This window comes from Dreissena polymorpha, chromosome 1, assembly GCF_020536995.1.
Source record: "Dreissena polymorpha isolate Duluth1 chromosome 1, UMN_Dpol_1.0, whole genome shotgun sequence".
Classification (NCBI taxonomy): Eukaryota; Metazoa; Mollusca; class Bivalvia; order Myida; family Dreissenidae; genus Dreissena; species Dreissena polymorpha.
Window position 1 is genome coordinate 96,576,201 of NC_068355.1, and position 24,310 is coordinate 96,600,510.

Consider the following 24,310-nt stretch of genomic DNA (forward strand, 5'->3'; position numbering starts at 1 on the left):
GCAGGGTCGCATATAGCTACCATGTGTGTATGTTTCAAGGTTCTAGTGCTTATAGTGTAGGAGCAGATAGTGGCCAGGACGGACAGACGAACAGACGAACGGACGGCGGAGATAACCACAATATAAGCGTGGGGATAATCACAAAAAGTACAAAATGTGAACTGGGGACATAGTGAGAATTGTTTACTGGGCTTTTTTCCAAAATCAAGGGGAAAAAAAACTGTAATTAATGTAATTAATTTACAGAAAGCCAGATTGACCCACCTTCACTCTGATTCAATGTTATATGCAGTGCTCTGTTGTTAGGCTCAGTGTCTGAATCAAGACTCTGTACCACTAAATGTCATACAGTTTGCAATTAAAGATGTGCTTGTCAGAAATGAAACTCAACATGTGCTGCAACATCAATTTAAGATTGCATTTTTTTGCTAGTCAAGTTTACATCATTGTATGGTTATATTTTTTTTTCAAAACATTTTTTCAGAATTTTATTTTACCAGATATAAATGACTTCATTACAGAAGCATACAGCTGCCGTAATTTACAGGCTTCTCATGAAGACCAGGATTGTTCACAATTTGTTGTCACAAAATGACAGCGCTTTTGCCTATGGGAATACAGTGTAATATACGTGTTATTGACCTGAATGCCTGCAATTTCCATGTTCTTCTACTCTAGAATATGTCAGCAGATTATGTTATATTCCATGACATTTAATTTGCCTGTTACTTTCTCAGTCAGCCATGTTAATAACGAACTCTCTCACCATTTCTCCGTGTTGTTTTCTGTCTAGATGCTGCTACAGATTGCTAAGTTATACACTTGTAACAGAAAAATAGGGGCGTAAAATATAAATAAATCTTAGTATTTGTAAGAACAAGATTGGCTATGGATAAAATAAACGGTAAGATGTAGTGGGTTCTATCTATTTTTTCTCATTTGTGAGTACTTTGTGGCACTTTAGCAGGCAGCAAGGATTGCATGTCAACTTCTTGGCAGCAAACAGTCAGTCCATTTTATGGCTTAATATCTATGCTGAACGATATCTTATACAATATATGAACTTATAGCTGTTGGGTTGGGTGTGTTTCATCTGAATATAAAAAGTTCTATTGTTTTTAGTTAGTGATGTACTCAGTCATTTTTCACAGATGGGTATATTTAAATGGTGAAAAAAAAAATCGTGTCCCTTCTTATGATTTTGTGTTCAGTATACATTAATAACTATTGTTGCCATTGCCATCACCTTTATTCAGATAATAGCAAACAAAATATAACGACAATTATGCAATTAAAACATGATTATTCTGTTGTTAGGTTCTGCTGTCACCAATGGCAGCCATTCTACCAAAGTGTCACAGAATGTGTCCCAGCCTGCCAGAACGGTAAGTGAAGATAGACATTTCAACTTTGTGTGAATATAAAGTTTTTGCGTTTCAAACAACAAGACATTTGAGACCATAATCTCTTTTTTATTAGATTTAAGTTGTTAAGATGTTTGATTATTTCTTGTAAAAATTTCAGCAACTTTACATAGAATTATCATACAGAAGTGTTTTCATTTCCATAATGAAGTATTTTGTGTAAAGGAAACCTTCATTAGAGCATTTCTGAGAGAATTATAATGATATCTGCATTTCTAGATGTAAAAATAATTGGTACTTGGGATTCTTTGGCATAAAAATAAATAAATACGGCTTATGATGTAAAGTAAATATTAGTGAGCCTTAAAATAACTATCTTTTCATGGTTAGCTTGAATTTATCTTAAAAATAAGTGTGCATCTTTACACAATGTAGAATATTGCATGTCATTCAATCAGTCTTTCACTTGGATTCTGACCAGAAAATTGAGGCAAATTTACTTGAAGGATTAGATTTAGAGGCCTATTTTATTATGCCCCCCTTCGAAGAAGAGGGGGTATATTGCATTGCTCGTGTCGGTCGGTCGGTCCGTCCACCAGGTGGTTGTCAGACGATAACTCAAGAACGCTTGGGCCTGGGATCATGAAACTTCATAGGTACATTGATCATGACTCGCAGATGACCCCTATTGATTTTGAGGTCACTAGGTCAAAGGTCAAGGTCACGGTGACCCGAAATAGTAAAATGGTTTTTGAATGATAATTCAAGAACGCATACGCCTAGGATCATGAAACTTCATGGGTAGATTGATCATGACTTGCAGATGACCCCTATTGATTTTGAGGTCACTAGGTCAAAGGTCAAGGTCACAGTGACCCGAAATAGTAAAATGGTTTCCGGATGATAACTCAAGAACGCATGGATCATGAAACTTCATGGGTAGATTGATCATAACTTGCAGATGACCCCTATTGATTTTGAGGTCACTAGGTCAAAGGTCAAGGTCACGCTGACCCGAAATAGTAAAATGGTTTTCGGATGATAACTCAAGAACACATACGCCTAGGATCATGAAACTTCATAGGTAGATTGATTATGACTTGCAGATGACCTCTATTGATTTTGAGGTCACAAGGTCAAAGGTCAAGGTCACGGTGACCCGAAATAGTAAAATGATTTTTGGCTGATAACTCAAGAACGCTTTTGCCTAGGATCATGACACTTCATAGGTACATTGATCGTAACTAGCAGATGACCCCTATTGATTTTCAGGTCACTAGGTCAAAGGTCAAGGTCACAGTGACAAAAATCGTATTCACACAATGGCTGCCACTACAACGGACAGCCCATATGGGGGGCATGCATGTTTTACAAACAGCCCTTGTTTATAATTGGTTCAACTTTCAGCATGCATCATGGTAGATCTCTGTTAAAATGTCTGCTTAATTTAGTAAGCAACTTGTATCTGGTTTAATTCTAAATGTTTGTATAGATGCATGTGAGTCATAGTTTTTAATTCAACAAGCATTATTTTACAACAATCAATCATCCTGAAACATCAGAGAGAAAGAGGGATTAACATATGGATTATGATTTATCAGAGATACTTGATGTTTGAATATGTGAGCATATTTATGCCCCCCTTCAAAGAAGAGGGGGTACATTGCTTTGCTCATGTTGGTCGGACTGTCAATCGGTCTGTCGGTCCGTCCACCAGGTGGTTGTCAGACGATAACTCAAGAACGCTTGGGCCTAGGATCATGAAACTTCATAGGTACATTGATCATGACTCGCAGATAACCCTTATGATTTTGAGGTCACTAGGTCAAAGCCAAGGTCACAGTGACCCGAAATAGTAAAATGGTTTTCGGATGATAACTCAAGAACGCATATGCATAGGATCATGAAACTTCACAGGTAGATTGATCATGACTCGCAGATGACCCCTATTGATTTTAAGGTCAAAGGTCAAGGTCACGGTGACCCGAAATAGTAAAATGATTTTCGGATGATAACTCAAGAACGCTTTTGCCTAGGATCATGACACTTCATAGGTACATTGATCGTGACTCGCAGATGACCCCTATTGATTTTCAGGTCACTAGGTCAAAGGTCAAGGTCGCAGTGACAAAAAACGTATTCACACGATGGCTGCCACTACAATGGACAGCCCATATGGGGGGCATGCATGTTTTACAAACAGCCCTTGTTGTCAATTGCTATTACCAAGACAGAGTTAAAGTAATTTCTTATTTGAAATTATTTAAATAGCACAGATTTTCATACACATTACTGGTTTTTGCTTTGGACAAGCCTTTCTTTTAACAGAGAATTCCATAAAAGAGGGATATATCAGCCCTGATTAGCCTATGCAAAATGCATTGGATTATCTGATAAATTCTTAACTCCCATGCATTAAGCACCAGTTTTCCACAGATTGACTCAAATTAATGCAGATTCTCTTTCAGTGGCATAGCTTTATATGTTGGCAAAGCTTCGTGCTGGGTTTTGTACTGTTTTAACATGTGGCTATAATGTTATAATGTATTTAATTTTCCCACTTAAGTGTACTGTGATTTATGTATCATCTCCGTAATCATTAAACAAACAGTATAGTCATGTACTTAAAACCTAATCAATATTATCTTACTAACTGCAGTGTACCCTGCTTATAAGCATTAATGCTGGCATCAACCCATTGCAGGTATTGGTGATTTCAACATAGCGCTTGGTGCAGATTTTGGCACTGACTGGTTAATAAAAGGAAAAAGTACAACAAAAGAAAACAAATCACTTTTTATTAGATATTAATGAATTGTTTTTATAATAACTGCATAGCACTGCCATATTTAGGATTTTTGAAGGACAAGTCTTGTACTACTCATTTTCTTTCAGATACAAAATGCTTCATCGGTTTTGAGTATCTTCTGTAGTTCAAGGGCTTGCTTAGATATGGGTCGTGTTTGTCATGATATGGAGGAAATATGTTTAAAATGGCCTTGTAGTGTGTGGCTACACCATTATGGATCTTGTCTTGTTATATCTTACTTTATTAGAAAATAGGAAGTTATCTTCCTGATAAATATCAAATGTGTTCAGTGCAGGAGTACAAGATGAAACATGAGAGATAAAGGGATAGTCCAGCTGCAAAACTGCAACTGATAAATGATACACACTGATAATGTGTTGTGTAGATTTAATAAAATACCTCCAAAACCAAGAATTTTTCTCCATCTGGCTTATGGGGACCATGCAGGTCCTTCTTACAGCAGTTCTTACATACGAAATAACTCTGATTCTTCAAGGCTTTCTCGTGAAATAATACACAAGTCTTATTTATGGAAGTTGTTTGTGTTTCGCAGTCCCTGACATATTAATGTATTTGCAGATACTTGTTTTCGGTTGTTTATGCCTGTTAAAAAATTTTTTACATGTAGTTTGGTAACCACAGCTGGCTCTTCAGACTGTCGGTGTCATTTAGAAAGATGACAGTTCAATCAATTCATATAATGTCATAAAGAGACTTGGTAATGATGTTTATGATGGTCATTGTTCCTGAAAATTAAAAAACGGTTCCTACTGACTCAATAACTTAAGTTTGAAGTATGTTGTTTTATGCAAAATGTGTGTAAAGATAGCTTACCTGAAGCTTGGAACTTAATATGGGGCCTGTCAGGTTAAGGTCACTGTTACTATAAATAGAAAACAGTTGTCGGTCAATGACTTGAGCATGGATGCAGGAATGGCACTACAATTGTGTGCCTATGTTGCTTACATGTAGACCCAGCTTGGGATTTCATATGGGCCAGTCTGATGAAGGTCAAGGTAATGAGGTTAAATATTGAACAATAGTTTCTGCAAATATTAAACTAAACATCCTGCTGCTCTTTCCAATAGCATACCAGTAATTGTCAGATGTTATCAGAGTTCTCAGTCTGTATGGATGAATTTGCGAAAATAATGAAGTTCTTTCATGTTTGTGGCTGCATTATGTGAGGACACAGTGTGGCCCAGCAATTCCACGTACCTGAATCACAAAAGAAGGAACACATTTTGTATTATACGTGCAAATATATTTTTGTAATGAAAGATATTAGATTCAGTGTGGTCTTTTGCTTTGGGTGGGTGTTTTGGAGGGGGGGGGAGACTGAAGAAACCAGAGGGAGTTTGTGGGTTTCTTGCTATGCAACAGCACCAGTGTTCTGTGTCAGTGTAAATGTTTTCATTACAGGAGCCTGCCAAAGTTGCCCCGGCACAGGCCAATGGGGGCGACCTGTTGTCTATGAACCTATCAGCCAAAGAAATGAGGGAGCGCATTTCAAAGAAGAATAAACACGACGCAAAAACAGCCGGTGACTTCAAATCGAAATATGAGATTTTCCAAAAAATGTGATTTGCCTGCGGTTATTTAATCTGTGGTCATGTTAAGTGTGCAAACTTTGAACTGTGCACGAATTTCTTTGTTATATGATACTTATAAGATATTCTATAAAGTGAAGAGCAAAATCTATTTTCAATTCATATACTATGTTGGTCAAATGTTAGTGAGCTTTTATTTCTTAGTCCAAACTTTTTTCTATCATGATAGATACAAACTAAGTTTTATATCTGTTGTAGAAGTGTGTTGTTCTTTTGTCAAATTCAGTACATTCGTCCAATGTGTTTTTTTACATATTAAAGGATTCCATCTTTTGGTGCTTAGCTTTAACTTTGTATTCTTTATCAAGTAAGACTGGTCTTTCAGTTGAATCAAATGATTGATGTAAGTTTTTTTGTCGATTATTTTTCTGATAACTTTGGTGTTAAAGTTGAAGGCTCAGATAAGCTTGACAAAATGTGTTATAATTTGTTTTATGATATGCAGGCTTGATGCACACAAAAATGTGATTTTTTAAGAATTGTTATGAATAAATAGCGTAGGTTAGTGTATGTATGTATGTATATTAAGAGTTTTTGCACAATGCTGTACGAAAAAACTTGCCATGGTTTACCTTGTATGTAACTGAAACTTTATTCAGCTTTCTATTGCATATGATATGGACACAATACCAATTTGTTCATTTTCATAAGGAAGTTAGAAACTGTATACTGACTAGCACACTTAAACATTTACCAAGACAGACTTGACCTGTGGCATGAGTATTTACATACAATAATGCACATATTAAGTACAGTGATTGTGTAAATGGTTTGTGATGTTGATTGCCCAATATTATTATTTCACATCCTATATGGTAACTGATTTGCCGAATACCTATGTTAACAACAAGTTTATTGTGTATGCATGTTACTGACACTCCGGTATAATCTGCACCTGACTGCACCTCATTTGCACAATCATGTTGGATGTTCATTTCTGTGTGAAGATATGCTTTATAATGGGTTTTGTGTGACATGTAAGCCCTGAAGCTTGGTCTCTGTGATTCATAGACTTTCACTTATTGATATAAATATGTGGAATGCTTAGAGTAAATAGAAATTGATAAAACAATATATTGTAATTATAATATACTGTAAAAGCCTTGTTAAATTCACAGAGTTAATGCTATTTTTTGCAGAAATGTTTTTAAAATCATGTTGAAATGGCTATAGCTTTACTAGCTTACTGATACTTACCGGTACTATTTATTGGTTTAGTTTGATCCTTTGCTAAACAAGAGATGCCAAAATACAACAACTTACACTTGAATGATTTATTGTGTGTAGAAAGAGCTTGTATAGAAGTTGTTACAACATGCAACTTACAACAGGGAAGAACATTTCTTATTGTTTGTACTTTTTTTTAAGTTGTGAAACTTTTAATTAATGAAAAGTGATAACTGGTTGTGTACACTTAAAAAGCATTGATTGCTTCCCGGTATTCTTGAATCTATTGACACAACTCATGTAGGTCATGCTATGTTTTTTATCATCTTTCCTCATCATTTTTACAGTAACAATCCTTTATACTTGATTCAGAGCAATTGTTAAACATTCCAAGCTTTTTTTTTATATGAGCATTAGAGCAGATTTTTGAAATTATTCCTATAGTTTCATTTTAAATCAAATGCCAGCATTAATTTCTTTCCATGCGGTTCAGGAAACTGCATTTTATCTGTCAAACTGCTGTTATGATTCCAGGGCCCTGTATCCCTTTGCATGCTGGGAATTTTGTCGTCTGCTAAAATGTTGTCTGCTGAATTTCTAAAATTAGCATTTTCTTCGATTTTTTTTAAAGAGTACTATCAGAATAGCAAACAGTTTGGATCCTGATGAGACGCCACGTTCGGTGGCGTCTAACCTGGATCCAAACTGTTTGCAAAGATCTTCAAAATTCGGTTCAAGCACTGAAAGAAGTATTGGTATCTCTACATTAGCTCACTATGGAGAGTATTTGTATCAATGTATACCGGTATATGTTAGAAGTAGTTTATGTTTAATCAGATGTCCTTCTCACACACTAGACCTTTTTGGTTGTGTTTTACAAATTGATATACAATGTTTCTTTTAGTGGATGTGTAATTAATAAGCCATAACATGCTATTTTTTCATCAATAATTCACTGTGATCATGTACTTCTATTTGTAATTCAATAATGAATAAATATATATATATGAAATTATATAGGTAACTTATAGAGTTATTATAAAACGATGTTGTTGTGTTAGTAGCAGCATAAACCGCTGTATCAACACATGCAAGTTCTAAGGCCATACTTTTAAAACAACATTGGCCGACTCTTGCAGGTACTTTGTCCCGCCTGTGTTTGCTCATTTGCATATTTTTATGTTGTCTTACAAAACATACTGGCTAACTATTGTTAATGCATGTTTAACCAAAGTCTTTGTTAATTTTGAAATTATAGTTATGTAAATATCAGTACATCCCTAATCTTTGTGATAAAGACCTGATACAGACCCTACCAATATCTATGCTTTTGCCAGATCTGAGGTTACAAATTCCTGTCACATCCGTGTACGTTCCCCAGATGTCTGTTCTTGTTCGTATTCAGATTTTCAGACCATCCTCATTCTTGTTCTTTGCAAAAGCACATCCCAAATTATGGAAAAAAACACGAATCATGCTTTTATCAGATCGATGCATAGAAGTGTTCAATAAAAGTTTACTTCTTGATTGCTTTCATTGAGCTGTTACAAAGGTAAGCATCTATGCATGGAACATGCAATTAATTACCATAATTGCCTAAATACCTAACAATCTGTGCACAACAGCTACATTCATGACAACACCCTGTTCCCACTAGTTCTGTTGGTGTTGGGTTACTATGGTCACTAGGCAACAAGGTCAACTGTTGGTTGTGGAATGTGTCGAGTTGAGGCATGTAAAGCTCTGCACTATATGGGTAGAATGCTCTTAAATTCATATTGAAGGTTATGTTGATTATAGTTTATCAAAGTTTAAAGTTTTCAAAACTGTATTAAAGGTTATGTTCTTAAGTATGTAACGAAGGTTCCTTTATCTGTATTGAATACCATACTGGGTTACATTTTTCCATTGGCTGATATACACAGAGTAAAATGTATTAACCTACATAATTTAGATAACATCGTAGCTTTTTTTCAGTGTAATTCATATTTTGAAAAGTTTGAAATCTCGTTAACAAAGCAATTTTCATGTCCATTGATTTACTCAAAAAACATTTTTCAGCTCAAAGATGTCAGTAATGCTGTCTTGTTGGTTGTGTACTGTACTACATTTGTATGTTCTGTTAGAGATGCACGCCTCACCAATATGTTGTGGCATGATTTACATTACACTTGTGATGTGGGTATAATGCTAAAGCTGTTATGTATATGTTGGCCAGTGCCTGTTTTGTATGTGACATATTCATCATATCCTAATATTCCAGGAACAAAGTATCTATATATATATATAAATATTTTGTTACAATAAAGACAATTATTATACATAGTGTTTTTGTTGTTTTGTAATCTACCATTTTTTTGACTAAAAAGAAAGTTGTTAAGATGTTAACACTGAATTTTTCATGATTGTCAAGCCCAATTTTAAATATCTTTCTCGCTCGTATTTTTATTTAGTCATCAGATTTTTAGCTCACCTGAGCACAATGTTTAGCTTTTGTGGTCGACGTTTGTCCGTTGTGCCTTGTGTGGCGTCAAACTTGCCGTATTAACACTAGATACCACAATAATTGAAGGATCTTCATGAAATTTGGTCAAAAGATTTGTGCCAATTTATATCTTGGACAAGTTTGAAAATTTGTCAATTGGTTGAAAAACATGGCCGCAGGTGGCTTTTGTAAAACCTTGTTAACACTCAAGCAGACACATTTATTGTTTGCTCATCATGAAAATTGGTCAGCTGATTTGTCCGAATCATATCTTGGACAAGATCAAAATATGGTTCCGGTTGCTTGAAAAACATGGCCACTAGGGGGAGGGGCATTTTTCTTTATAAGGCTATAGTACAACCTTAGTAACACATTTATTGTCCGATCTCCATGAAACTTCGTCAATGCTATCTTGGACAATATTGAAAATGGTTCCGGTTGGTTAAAAAACATGGCCGCAAGGTGCGGGGCATTTTTCCTTAAATGGCTATAGTAAAAACACTCAAAAAGTAACATTTATTGTCCAATCTTCATGAAACTTAGTCAGAACATTTGCTTTCATGATATTTTGGATGAGTTCGAAAATGGTTCTGGTCTGTTGATAAACATGACTGTCAGGGGCGAGGAATTTATCCTTATATGGCTATAGTAAAACCGTGGTAGCACTCTTAAAATTACATTTATAGTTCACTCTTTATTTAAACTTGATCAGAACATTAAATTTTGTTCTAATTATATATTGGTCTGCACAGAACACGTCTGTCAACACCTTTGTACTCAGGTGAGCGACTTTGTTCCATTCAGGCCCTCTTGTTAAGTCATGGTGATAAAAGCTTCAGAAATGGATGGAATACAGAAAAAAATGGATCGTGATAAAAAATATATAGTCTGCTAACTGTTTTGAATATGACAACCTTAAGTTTTTATATATAAAAAAAATTGTAAATGATAAAATACGTTCTGTTCTGTTCTGAGAAGTTTTCAGTATTTTGTACTTTCTCACACATAAGCCAATATGTTGATTGCTGTTGACAATCTACAGAGACAATTAAAAGCTTTGGAATCCTAATCGCAATGCTCCAAGGATGAAATGGTGAGTAGTTTGACATTGGGTGCAGTTTTGTAACACTATATGTATAAGTATACGGTGTTCACATATAAGTACGTATTATGATACAAGATATATAATAACATATTCCCCAGTAGATCTATTAGCACAGTAAATAGTTCACTTACTGCATGTAACTAAACCAGTCAGTATTGAGCTTTGCTATTTGGGTTGTGGTTGCAGCTTGCAGGCAAGCATTACTGGTATTGCAGGCTGTATTAATGCAGTGTTCCAACATCAGGCATTACAAAATTTACAAATGCACAATGCAGATATCATTGATTAACAAATGTCTTATCTGATAAGTGGATAGAAAATAATATCACATGCAATATTATATCAGATTTGTATACCCCCATAATGGCCATTGGTAATGGGTAATAGGGGGCTGTATAGGAGTCGCTTTGTAGGTCTGTCTGTCGGTCTGTCTGTCTGTCCAGAAGTTTCATCAAGTTGTATCTAGATGATGTCTAGGTAAAGTTTGAATATGGGTCATGCCGGGTCAAAAACTAGGTCACGGGGTCACGTTTTAAACCGAAAGTTTGTCTGGACCATAACTATGTCATTTATCGTCATGGATTTTAAAATGACTTGGTACATTTGTTCATCATCATGGGACGGTGTGTTGTGCGAAAAAAATACGTCGATATCTCCAAGGTCAAGTCACACTTGGAGTTCAAAGGTCAAATGCTTGTCCGGGTCATAACTTTGTCATTTATTGTGAAATTTTAAAATCATTTGTCAAATTTGTTCACCATCATTGGACAGTGTGTCGCGGGAAAGAATTACGTCAATGTCTCCAAGGTCACACTTTGAGTTCAAAGGTCAAATGCTTGTCCGGGCTATAACTTTGTCATTTATTGTGAGATTTTAAAATCATTTGTCGAATTTGTTCACCATCATTGGACGGTGTGTCGTGCGAAAGAATTACGTCGATATCTCCAAGGTCAAGGTCACACTTTAAGTTAAAAGGTAAAAAATGGCTATAAATGAGCTTGTCCAGGCCCTAAGTATGTCGTTCATTGTGAGGTTTAAAAATCATTTGGCACATTTGTTCACCATCATTGGACGGTGTGTCACGCGAAAGAATTACGTTGATATCTCTAAGGTCAAGGTCACACTTTGAGTTCAAAGGTAAAAAATGGCCATAAATGAGCTTTTCCGGGCAAAAACTATGTCGTTCATCGTGAGATTTTAAAATCATTTGGCACATTTGTTCACCATCATTTGACGGTGTGTCGCGCAAAAGAATTACGTTGATATCTGCAACGTCAAGGTCACACTGTGAGTTCAAAGGTCAAAAATTGCCATAAATGATCTTGTCCGGGCCATAACTATGTCATTCATTGTGAGATTTTAAAATAAGTAGGTACATTGTTCACAATCATTATGGATGTTGTGTCATGCGAAAGAATTGCATCGATATCTCCAAGGTCAAGGTCACACTTGGAGTTTAAGTAAAAAATCGCCATAAATGAGCTTGTCCGGGCCATAACTATGTTGTTCGTGGTGAGATTTTAAAATGACTCTGTACATTAATTTTGTTCACAGTCATTGGACTGCGTTTCATGCGAAAGAATTCAAGAGTTCAAAGGTCAAAATGGCCATAAATGATGGCATAATAATTCTTAAAAATCGCCATGAATTAGATTCTCTTGTTTTGTGAAGACAGCATGCAAAATAGTCTGTGTCAATGCGGCATGTGGGGGTATACGTCACGTCTGTGACAAAGCTCTAGTTTTTTAAATGCATAGTTTAAACTGATTTAATTTAGCTTGATTGCATTTGTAGTACTTGCCTCTTATTTGAAACGCTCTTGAATCAGTTTCTGTGTCTTGTATCAGTACTTGGTGTCTTTTGGGGCTATGTAAAGAATGCTCACAAAGTGGAGATTAAACCCATGACGTCCATGCTGCTAGGCAAACACCACTTCCAAGACCTCATATGGATGCATATGAGTATCTTAAACACATGTTAAAATCACTTTAATTTTCAAACAATATTCTCTCACTATTGATTTAAGCTCACCTGAGCATTAAGTGATCATGGCCAGCTTTTGTGGTCACCTAATGCTCACCGTCGGTTGTTGTGGAATGTCTTTTGACAACTCTTAGCTCTCTTCCATTAAAAAGCCCACATTTTTTATTAAATCTTTATGAAATTTGACAATATTTACCGGTAGGCAGAGTTCAAATCTGGGTCACCCTGTCAAATAAAACAAAAGCATTTTACCCATTTATGACTGAATATTGATGAAACTTTGACAGAACAATTATCTTAACAATGCCTGGTCAAATCTTAGAAAAACATTAAAACCACAAAAAATTGGGTAAGAATATTTAACTTCATACTATCTATGCAGGTTTTGAATCAGGGTCATTTGTGTCCAAAAAGTAGGCCACCAGTTCGAATTTTAGAAAAACCTTGTTGCTACTCTGGATTTTACATTTATGAATTTATATTGATGAAACTTGGTCAGAATGTTCATAATGACACCATCTTCGCCAATTTATAATTATGGTCACATGCCTGCAAAAACTAGGTCACCAGGTCAAATCTTAAAAAGCACTGTAACCACTTATGAGGCCACATTTGTGACTCAATCTTAATAAAACTTTAGAATGTTATCTTGACAACATCTAGGCAAAGTAAGTATATGGGTTACATGTGAATCTTATATCACAACCATGATGACTCAACATAGAACAATTTTTGGTCAGCATGGTTGTCTTGGCAATATTAAGGCCAATGTATAATCTTGGTCCAGTGTCTAAGAAAGGTCACAAAGTCAAATCTTGGAAAACCCTTGTTATGTATCTAGAGGCTACATTTATGACTCAGTCATGTTGAAACATGGTCATGCTTGAATCAAGCTCAAGTACTGTAAAAACACTAGGTCACTTGCTCTAGTCTTTGACAATTGGTGGACGCTGAACTCCAGTAGGTGATTTATGGGTGTCAAAACCCGCTTGTTTTCTGCTTTGTTGAGCTCAAACTGCTGATAGGTTTATAAGGTTGTGGGGTTTTTAATGTTATATTTCTTTAGTACATAAATTGACTTCTTATGACATTTTACTTTAGCATGAACAATAGTTAGCACAAACCTGAAAATCTTCGTTTTCAGGCCTCCAAGAGGCAGGCGCCATTGCCCAAAAAAAATGACTCATCACCCCCGCAGTCGCCGGAGGTGCTGAAGGAAGAACTGTTCAGCATGTCGGCCCACGACGTGAGGCAGCGCATAGGGAGGAAAAAGAGTGACAAGCGCCTCCAACGGCAGAACATGGGAGACAAAGTGGGTCTCTTCAACCAGCTGTAGGCTCTGACCCGTATGAGTGATGCCAAAGTGGGCAGGAGTATAGACCTTTCAGTCACTGGGTCCCTGTTGTGATCCTATCTGCAGCTTATTACTGGTTATATTTAAAACCAGATCAGCAGATTTGTGCATATTTATTGGACAAACGTTAGAGCAATATATTATCAAACCAAAAGGTATAGGTATTGTTTAGCTGTTAAGCAACTGTCTGCCATATGACGGTGATAAAGTTAGTGATATGTTAGCATACCAAAGAATTAAGTTATTCTTTTTTATATTTCTGCCATATGTTCAGGGTACAAAGTACAACTTTTCTGCCATAAATTTACCTTCTGTGTTTGTTTATGTATCTGTTTGGAATGGATTTCTCAGTGACCACTTTGAGGGGTTGACAATATGGTGGTATTTTTCCTTCACAAAGCAGTGTACCCAAGTGTTATATTCTATTTATTTAATGTATTTCTTGTTTGATAGCTTATCATGTATCAAAGCTTTTTTAAATTTATCATATGATTCTTGAAACACACACAAGTGCTTTCATAACTTTATAACAATGTTTAATTGAATTACCCACTAAACCACCGCATGCACAAATGCAGTTAAGTGTCCCTGTACAGAGTGAAACCAAACGGCTAAAACATTATCAAGGAACACCTGAGGGAAAATGTATTGTTGAAACTTGAAAGACTTCAGGAAAAGCTGTATGGACAGTTTATGGGTCTACACCACGGGTTACATCCTTTCATGTGGACTATAAGTGTAGCAGGATAACAATTGAATTTACACTACATAAATACTTGTATTACAATTACATAAATTGATTTGTTGGATTGCTTTTTTATTATTTTCAAAAATGGTGTTTTATGGCTGTATTTTATTGTAATGACTTCTGTCCATACAAAGTAGTACTTTCCACAGGCAAGCATGATGGTTATTGAAAGTTGCCTATATGTAAGAATTGTTGACAACCATAAACATTCCGTATTGTCTGTTAATATAGTGTTGTTTCTGTTTACTAAACAGGGGGGAAACTTGGTTTTTATATCACAAACAAGCTTAAATCATCTGATTTTCTACAGAAAACTGGTTTCTTTTTTATCAAGTAGTGAATTTTTGTACAACCAGTGATTTTTACCAGTCTTGAGCATTACTTATGTTAATATGTTAATGCATATTTGATAATAGGTATATTATATAATCATAGTCGTGTAACTTGTTATAATTTACTGCCCTTTGTTGGTTTACACACGTGAAATGTCTCTGTTGAATAGTTGTAGAACATTGGAGCACAATAATTATTAATACCAATAATACAGTAATTGTTTGTTTTGCAATAGTAATCCTTATTAATACCAATAATACAGTAATTGTTTGTTTTGCAATAGTAATCCTTTTGGTAAGTACATCTTTCAATAAGAGCATGGTAATGACATGTAGTTCTGTAAAAAGAACTCTGGACAAGAACTGTGTTGGCTAAGCTTACTTATGAGCATTGCTCTGTTAAAATGGGGTTTAATGCATGTGCGTAAAGTGTCGTCCGAGATTAGCCTGTGCAGTTCGCTTTTATATTTTGTTTTGTTTGCAGAAAGTCTCTTCTTAGCAAAAATCCAGTTAAGGCAGAAAGTGTTGTCCCTGAAAAGCCTGTGCGGAGTGCTGGGCAGACACTATGCACATGCATTAAACCCCCTTTTCACAGAGCGCGGCTCTTATGTTTGAATTTTGGATCAGAAAATTGTCTTTGTAACATTACAGGTAATTGCAATAGCCTGTTTAATTGCATTAGATTGTTTAGATGCCTTACTTATGGTGTTGGCATCCAGATGGACCTCTAGTAAGCATATCACACAATTTAGAAATAGAAAACCACAAACAGCATACTTGTTAATAGCAAGCTTGTTTGTATTGATTAGCTCCATATATTTTGCTACATGCTGCATGTTTTAAATCTGAAATTGATCTCAATATTATTTCTTCCGGATTTCATAACATTGACCATTGTATCTGAAGTTAATTGTTTACATTTTGTCACCGTGTTGACAAAATGCAATAATAAAACATTATCAAGGTTTCAATCATAAAAAAAACACATTCATTTGATCAATAATTAAAGTTAAGCTAAAGAAAACATGGCTAAAAAGAGTGAGAGACTTGAAGCTTGAAACACACAATAATATCAGTGGAACTGCCATACCTCCAATCAATTCTTAATTGAGTCATTTGTGGTAAGAAATATTTGATGTACAACAAGGTAATTTTGAAATCTCCACAAAAGGCACCTTCACTTATGTTTTCTATGAGAGAATTCTGATATGCAGCCGATACAAACTGTTGAACCTACATGTACAATAACAAGGTTTCTTATTTCATACAAATAAAAACAGCATAGTTTATATTTATATTTTATTTTAAAAGTCGTATTGTAAGCATCTGCTTTGAATACATGTACATCTTTAACAGATTTAAAAACAAAACAATTAATTTAACACAAAAATCTTTCAATACTTCCACAACTTCAATCATATGTGTGCACAAGGCATAAATAGTAAAAAAAGATAAAACAAACTTTGCTGATTGTGTTTCTAATGGACATTTTACAATCCATTTGGGTATCTGATAAATAATAGATATAAATGTTCCTTTACACAATGCACTTAGCCTGAAAATAAAATATGGTTGGTGCAGGATAAGATGGCAACTGCAAAAAAAACAAGTACAAACCCAAGAACGTCTGTAAAGATAATGATTTTATAACAGTTTCAACTTCAATAAATTCCATAGCACGTGGAACCTGCAAAGTATGTGCAATATACATTGTTATTGTGTATATTGTACATCAAATGTTTTGAAACGTTACTCGATTATGCAATTTCTAACTAACACTGACATTACAGTGAAAATAACTCCATAACCATTCATTAGAACTAAAACACTTTTAAAATGCTTTGAATTGTTCGCTGTAATGTACAAAACTGACCATATTTTTTGTTCAGCTTAGAGTGTATTTGGTAAAATAGTGTTATGTATAATGATTTTGGGAGCATGGGTTTTTATACTTACATGCTTATTATAATGTTGCATCCTTTGGTGTTATTCAATTCAACTTCTCGAAATAAATGCTATGTTCTAGTAATATTAAGGCCTTTAAACCAACGATATATCAACATTGCTTGAAGCAATGTGGATTTTGAATTTTGTTATGGTTAATTGTGCAAGGAAATTATATTGACTTAACAACAAATCAATGTTAAATTCACATATTATTTAAATTGCAACAACCTTTTAACAAAATTGCAAGCATAGCTGCAGGTAAATGGTACTTCTTATCTGGATATATGCTGATGACTGTGTAATACACATGGATTTTCATATCACTAGTAGGCGAAACATACAAAGTACATTTCTTATATGTACATGCTATATCAAAAACACATGTTTAACCTGATTAAAATGTATATATCAGCTATTTTACCCACACAAATATATGTATTTTGAAATTGCAATTAAACATTTTCAACAAACATGATTCTTCCAATGAAAACAATAGTAATTACAATTTTCTTTAATCATTCATAAGACCAAATCTAAATCATGTGGTATACTGTCATAATATATAAAACATACACACATAATATCTGGCACAATTTCCAGGATGTACAGTTATATATGAACCATGTGGAGCGAAAATGGGTCTTATGATATATACAGCCAGTAAGCGGAATCACTATGAAGTCACATGATATCTACAGCCAGTAAGCGGAATCACTATGAAGTCACATGATATCTACAGCCAGTAAGCGGAATCACTATGAAGTCACATGATATCTACAGCCAGTAAGCGGAATCACTATGAAGTCACATGATATATACAGCCAGTAAGCAGAATCACTATGAAGTCACACAAGGTATCATGGTCTCATTACCAGACAGGCTAGCCTTTGACCAGACGGTGCAAATGTGCAGGCTGATCTGAAGCCATACTAACCACAATGGCATAAGACCCATTTTTGCATGATGCAGGTCACATTCACCGGTAATTAAATGCGCAGTAATGGTTACTGTGGATACTGATACTCTAACTATTCTATTTGCTTTATCTGGTAATGATAATTATTTAATGCCATGTACATGCAAGCAATATGAAAACAATTTCTAAATGATTTCTAGATTACTATACATTTCTGATGTTTTTGTTTTGTTTAACAAACATATGTTCTTGAAAACCATTCAATCACAACCTATGACTTTGATTCTTAGGTAACTTGCATTTCAAAATATGTGAAATACCTGTGAGTTGTATTAACTAATTACACCTATTGCACAGTTTTATCAGAATAAATAGAGCAGTATTACACAAATTGTCTTTTCTTTTGCCATCATTTCCATCATTTGTCTGCATGATTTGGGACACCTATACAGCACACCAAGGTTTCTGATGATGAGGCAGTGAATAGTTGGTCCAGCCTGTTCCCTTGTCATGACTGTTTACTGGTACTGAACAGCTTTCCAGTCACTGGGCACACATGTTTATTTTTAGCACAATGTATGTGTGTTATCACTCCATTTGGGTATCTAACGAATGATGGATCAGAAAATGTTCTATTGCACACTGCACATGGCCTGAAAATACAACATGGTTCACGTCAGTAATGACATTTTTTTACAATATTTAACATCATGTCTATTTACCAATTTACAAATTAATATTATTAAAACTTAATGCTTTAATGGACTAGTATATCACTGCAGTATTGATGATAAAGTAAATACGAAACAAGAAAGAAAACTATTGTCTGTTGCTTATTAATGAAAATATTACAGCCAAGGACACTAGCCCTTAGTCAATTTCATCTGCAAACAAACAATGGTGAGGCAGAGATCATAAGCCCCCTTTAAATTTTTGGCACAACCTATAAGTGTGACACTTTTCCAGCCATTAACAGTTCCCAACAAAAGAAAACAAAACAACACATACTGTAAATTCAGTTCATATCAACATATGCCTGTCACACCTTACGGGCACATTTTTGTAGCATAAAACAAACAATTAATGATGACATATAATGCAATTCTTGACATAGTATATGTCTGAGAAGCTTATGTTTGAGTACAAACAGACCAAGATCTTTTGAATTTGAAAACTATATGCCTGAACAAGAAATGTGTTTGTCAGAAACACTATGTCCCCTTCTGCGCCGCTTTGATTTAGTTTTTTTTACCTTTGACCTTGAAGGATGACCTTGACCTTTTACCACTCAAAATGTGCAGCTCCATGAGATACACATGCATGCCAAATATGAAGTTGCTATCTTCAATATAGCAAAAGTTATTGCAAAATGTTAAAGTTGGCGCAAACAAACCAACAGACAGACAGACCAACAGACAAGGCAAAAACAATATATCCCCCACTATAGTGGTGGGGGACATAAAAATTGTATTCATAGTAAACAAATGATTTAATGAGACATCTCTGGTAAACAATAAAGGCCAAGCTTTCTGTGACACATCAATCAAAGCCTAAAGATGAGTCAATCTTAATGTTATGCAAGGGACAGATGTCCGCCCTGATTCCAGTATATCCACCTACTATGAAAACAGCATTTTAAAAGATGGGAAAGTAAGACCCCCGTCACTCACTTTTCTTCGTTCATCACAATGGCTTCTCGCATGTCTTCGATGCTGGTCTGCTTGACGAGAAGGTTCTCTCCCCTTGACATCATCCTCTCGATGTGGGTCATGCGGTTGCCATGCATGTTGGTCCGCACTGCCCTCCTCAGAAACAAGGACAGCATCGCTATGGACCATGTGTCTGGGATGATCTGGATCACCTGCATGTGTGGCAGTATGGAACACGTATTGGTACATGTGCAGCAGCGTGGCTAACAGACAAACATGCTAAAACACAATTCTAACATAACACTCAGTACGGACAAAGAAGACGAGAATATAATACAACGACCCATTTTGCATGCAGAAAGAAGGCAATAACCTTAGAACAGCATAGTTTAATACAGTATGGATGTAAATTGCCAAAACGTTTATTTCGCCAGAATCAAAATTATTATGACATAATCTTTATTTTTCTGACAACTACTACTTGTCAATCTAAAGCATGGCTATTAACTCTTTACCACTTAGATACGTATTTTGACGTGTTTCTAGTCCTTCAAAAAGTTACATTTAATTAAATACCTTTTTTACTAAATTCAAGTTTTAAAGGCTTTATTTCCAACCCTTAGTTACTGATGACCAGCAAATAGCATAAAACCTGAACAGACTGCGTTTACTTGCAGGCTGTTCTGGTTTTATGCTGGATGCAAAAGCCATTTTCACTTTGCTTTCTAAGGGGAGGAAGTGTTAAGCAACTTTGGCTCATGCTAACACTGTTATGCCTCACAATTCTGTTTGTCAATCAACAATGACAATTACAGATTATTTCTTAAACCTGTCTTTATGCAAAGTCTTAAGATTTTTTTCATTAAAATGCATTTTTTCTACTGCTGTTTTGAACTCAAACCAACATACAACAGATGAAATAACTGCTATGTGTGCGAATACCATGATAGCTGACAGAACACATGTTTTTAACTATGAGCTGAATCACTGAATAGATAAGGACAAAAAATGGACAGGAAGATAACCAGCTTGGAAATATATGGTGAAAATACTGAAAACAAGAAATTGTCAGACAGAGTATAACCGGCACAGATGCCTTGTTCTTGAAAAGGTACAGTAAGAATTTGCACAAAAAGCAAGAGGTTTGAAAGACAAACCAGCAGTGACTGACCTAACAAAAGTATCTCTTTAGTGGTTGCAAAATCCAGATTTCCAGTTTTCCTTTATTTCTGTAACCATTGCAACCACAATTTGTGTCCCATAAGTAAACTGAAAGGAAAGTGCTTATTCACCCTTCAATCTTATATGCACATACTAAGTTTCATCAATCTAGCTTACATATTTCTTGAGTTATTGCAGGATCAAGGTTTTAGTTTCAACTAATGTATGTATAAATATACACTTTTGTTTGACAAAAAAAATATTTGAAACAGCAAGAATATTCCTCGTGTAATCCTCTACCAAAATAGTGAGTTATCTCAACCTGGCTTAAGTACTTATTGCATTATCCCAGCATCCAGAGTGTAACAGAGATATGAATGGACACATGTAAATACCTATCATTTATGTATCCATTGGCCTTTTCATTACTAATAACTGCCTCTCACCTTAGCAACATCAAAATCAGTCACATTGCTGTTAAGAAGGTCGATTGCAGGCTCCACAAGCAGTTCTTTTTTCCTAAGGTAAACAAAAGTACAGAAATGTATGATAAGTGTCCATGAATTCAAGTATCAGCGCTAGTAAATATAAATATTCAATGTTTAATTATTCTTTAAAAAATATATATTTCTTTTAAATAATACTAGATGGTGACAAACATACTCTTCAAACATGATTAAATAGAACAATCTGTAAATAAAGATTCCATCTCCATTTAAAGAATCAAAAATGTTTTAAATCCAGCCCAGTTTAGACCTGAGCAGTGGTTCCCAGCTTACTCGTTTGCTGGGTCCAGGTAGACACTTAGGAGGATGTGGAAGAGCCTCTTCCTGTAGTTGAGGTCACGCCCCTCAGAGTTCACGATGCAGTAGTTCTCTGCCGCTGCATAGTCTCGTAACTGGTGCACGAGGATCCGCAGGGCTTTCTCATGGTCCTCTAGCTACAAGAAGGATGAAGGGTAGGAATGGGAACTGATAATATTGCAGAATTTGTGTTTAATGCTTGAAAAACTCAATAATGACTTAAAGTGGTATCATGACAGATAGGTTGGGTACCATTATGTCTTGAAAAGACAAATGATCAATTTAATAAACACAAATTTGTACGTTTAATTGCAAAAATGTCCATCTAACTCCTACTTTCCCATAAAGTATGGCACACTCTGCATGCATTTCCTGCTCCTTGGCCTTGCCCAGTATAAGCTGTACTCTGTACAGGTTGGACACCTGCAGCATGGTACGCAGCTTAGACCTGCAACAACATTCACCTTCAGGTCTGCAAGCGTCTAGTTTCAGAGTCATCAATAGAGCCTTGTTCTGAGAAAACTGGTCTTAATGCATGTGCATAAAGTGTCATCCCAGATTAGCCTGTGCAGTCCGCACAGGCTAATCAGGGACGACACTTTCCGCATAAACTTGATTTTTGGTAAGGAGGGACTTCCTTGAAACTAAGAATACAATAAAAGCGGAAAGTGTCGTCCCTGATTAGCCTGTGCGGACTGCACAGGCTAATCTGGGACGACACTTTACGCACATGCATTAAGCCCAGTTTTGTCAGAACGCGGCTCAATAACGATCAGGATTAAACAATAAAAAACTCAATCAAGGAATCTTAAACTATGTTTGACTTTTATTATATCGAACAAGTAATGTGAAAAATTATTATAATAAAAAAGTATTACTGAATTTATTAATTAAGTACAGATAGTATACAAATTAAAGATATCACATTACAATTCTGTCATCCCTTCGTCATTTGAATGCAGCAATTTATAAAAGTTAACAAGCAAATTCGTTGGATTGATATCCCCCGCCAATATACTTTTGGACACAAATATTTCTGTACGGATGGACAACGCCAACGTGCATCATACTCTTATCCATTTATATACTCATACCAAGTTTCAATGAAATCCGTCAAAGCACTTCCAAGGTATGGCTCGGGACACACACACAAAGCATGTTTTCAAGATACAAAGGGCCATAACTCCGTTATTATCCAATGGTGTGCAATGCAATTTGGCGTGCATCATCCTGTTATCCATATATATACTCATACCAAGTTTCAATGAAATCCGTCAAAGCACTTCCAAGATATGGCTCCGGACACAAAAGTGCCGGACCGACGGACGAGGGACAACAAGAAAATAATATCCATCCGCCTATGGCGGTGGATAACAAGAGGGCACTGAAGATTCTCAAACACTCAACATAAAAATTGTAGTTCAGAAGTATAATGCTTTAAACCCCTGGTTTGGGGTTACGTTTGACCTATAGGTTTATAAATTGTACAAACTTAGTAGAAAACCACTTAACAATGTTACCTACCAATATTTAGGGCTCTGAGTCTAGTCATTTAAGATAAGTTATTAACAAATGTCTAAATACATGTATCTTTTAAGTTAAGGCTAGTTTTGACCCCAGAAGCATGATTAAAGCTCCAAGCATTGTTGTTTAAGAGATTAAAAATAAATAAATTCTGTGCTCATATCATTTATGCAGCCCTTTGGACAAAGTCAGATTTCACTTTTTAAACGATGTTACATTCTAAATATGAATGCTATCGGATTTGTGTTTTCACAAAATACTTTTTCAGATTTCCTATACCAGTTCATGTAAAACTAGTGACCCCTAGGGCAAAGTGGCCGTTGGCCCAAAGTGCGTTATTTGAACAAACTTTTTAAAAGACCTCTAGATTATGCTACATTCTCAATATGAAAGCCACGGGCTTAAAGGTTTCAAACAAGTAGATTTTTTAAGGCTTTCACTCTATAAGTTAATATTTAATTGGTGACCCCCAGGAAGGGGCAAGTTTTGACTCCACTGCTATAATTTTACAAAACAGGAGGACTTGAATATGAGGATACCATCCAAGGAGATTTGTACAGGGTTTCCCTGCGTACAACAGTGTGAGGCCCCGTTTGTAATCGAGGGAATAAGTTGTAGAGCCCCCGAGATGATGCTTCCAACCAAATATAAAAGCTTTGGGTTTTGCAGTTTCATACAAGATTTTTAAAGGTACTCATTATATTGCAGTCTATGTAAAAATAGTGATGACCAAGGCGGGGCCAGTTTTGACCTCAGGGGAATTATTTGAACATATTTGTACAGGACGAAATAAGATGCTAATAGTGTACCTCTTGGGATTGCAGTTTTAGAAGATAAGATTCATCAAGTTTCTTTTTTTAAACACATCTTTTGGCCATATGGACTAATTCATCAACAAAACAGAAAGATTTGTGAAATTTTCACAAAGCACCACCCAAGGAACATTCATACAGCTTTTCAGCAAATTCTCTAAAACAATTGAGGAGATGTCGTTAAAGGAAACGTTGAGAGATGCACAAACAGACCATACAAATCACAGTATGCAGTCTCACTATGGTTAACTAAAACCAAATACAGTCGCAACCAAGTCGGGACCCACAACAAAAGTTCGAGCCAACTGGAATTCGAGCCAACCAATTTTTAATATACTTATGTTTACTAACATAAATCTGCGATATATTTACATCTCAAGTTGAAGAGTATTCTACTGCTTAAACTCTGTACTACTTTTATTGAATTAATAAAAACCAAATATATACTTCATATTTTTTTTAATCATTATTTTAAAACAGTTTGAATACAAACAAACATATATCATAAATACATTTATATTAAATAAGCCCTTTTTAAGAA

General features: G+C 35.4%; 2 protein-coding genes across 4 annotated transcripts in view; one reads left to right on the plus strand and one right to left on the minus strand.

The window, feature by feature from the left end:
- The window catches only part of LOC127841591 (Na(+)/H(+) exchange regulatory cofactor NHE-RF1-like), a 52,568-nt gene extending 37,399 nt beyond the window's left edge, over window positions 1-15,169 (plus strand). For 2 of the 3 annotated variants that reach the window (XM_052370516.1, XM_052370520.1), the window contains exons 4-5: window positions 1,318-1,385; window positions 13,668-15,169. In XM_052370516.1, the coding sequence (XP_052226476.1) occupies window positions 1,318-1,385; window positions 13,668-13,859 (260 nt within the window). In that variant the 3' untranslated portion in view covers window positions 13,860-15,169. Of the gene's footprint in view, window positions 1-1,317; window positions 1,386-5,595; window positions 9,272-13,667 lie in introns of those variants that run through there. The other variant, XM_052370518.1, reaches the window with a different exon arrangement.
- Window positions 15,170-18,247: 3,078 nt separating this feature from the next.
- LOC127841551 (transforming growth factor-beta receptor-associated protein 1-like) overlaps window positions 18,248-24,310 on the minus strand; it is a 42,132-nt gene continuing 36,069 nt past the window's right edge. The window contains exons 17-21 of the mRNA XM_052370452.1: window positions 21,770-21,881; window positions 21,410-21,570; window positions 21,077-21,149; window positions 19,491-19,681; window positions 18,248-18,473 (exon numbers count right to left, since the gene is read on the minus strand). Coding sequence (XP_052226412.1) covers window positions 18,329-18,473; window positions 19,491-19,681; window positions 21,077-21,149; window positions 21,410-21,570; window positions 21,770-21,881 — 682 coding nt within the window. The 3' untranslated portion in view covers window positions 18,248-18,328. The remainder of the gene's footprint in view (window positions 18,474-19,490; window positions 19,682-21,076; window positions 21,150-21,409; window positions 21,571-21,769; window positions 21,882-24,310) is intronic.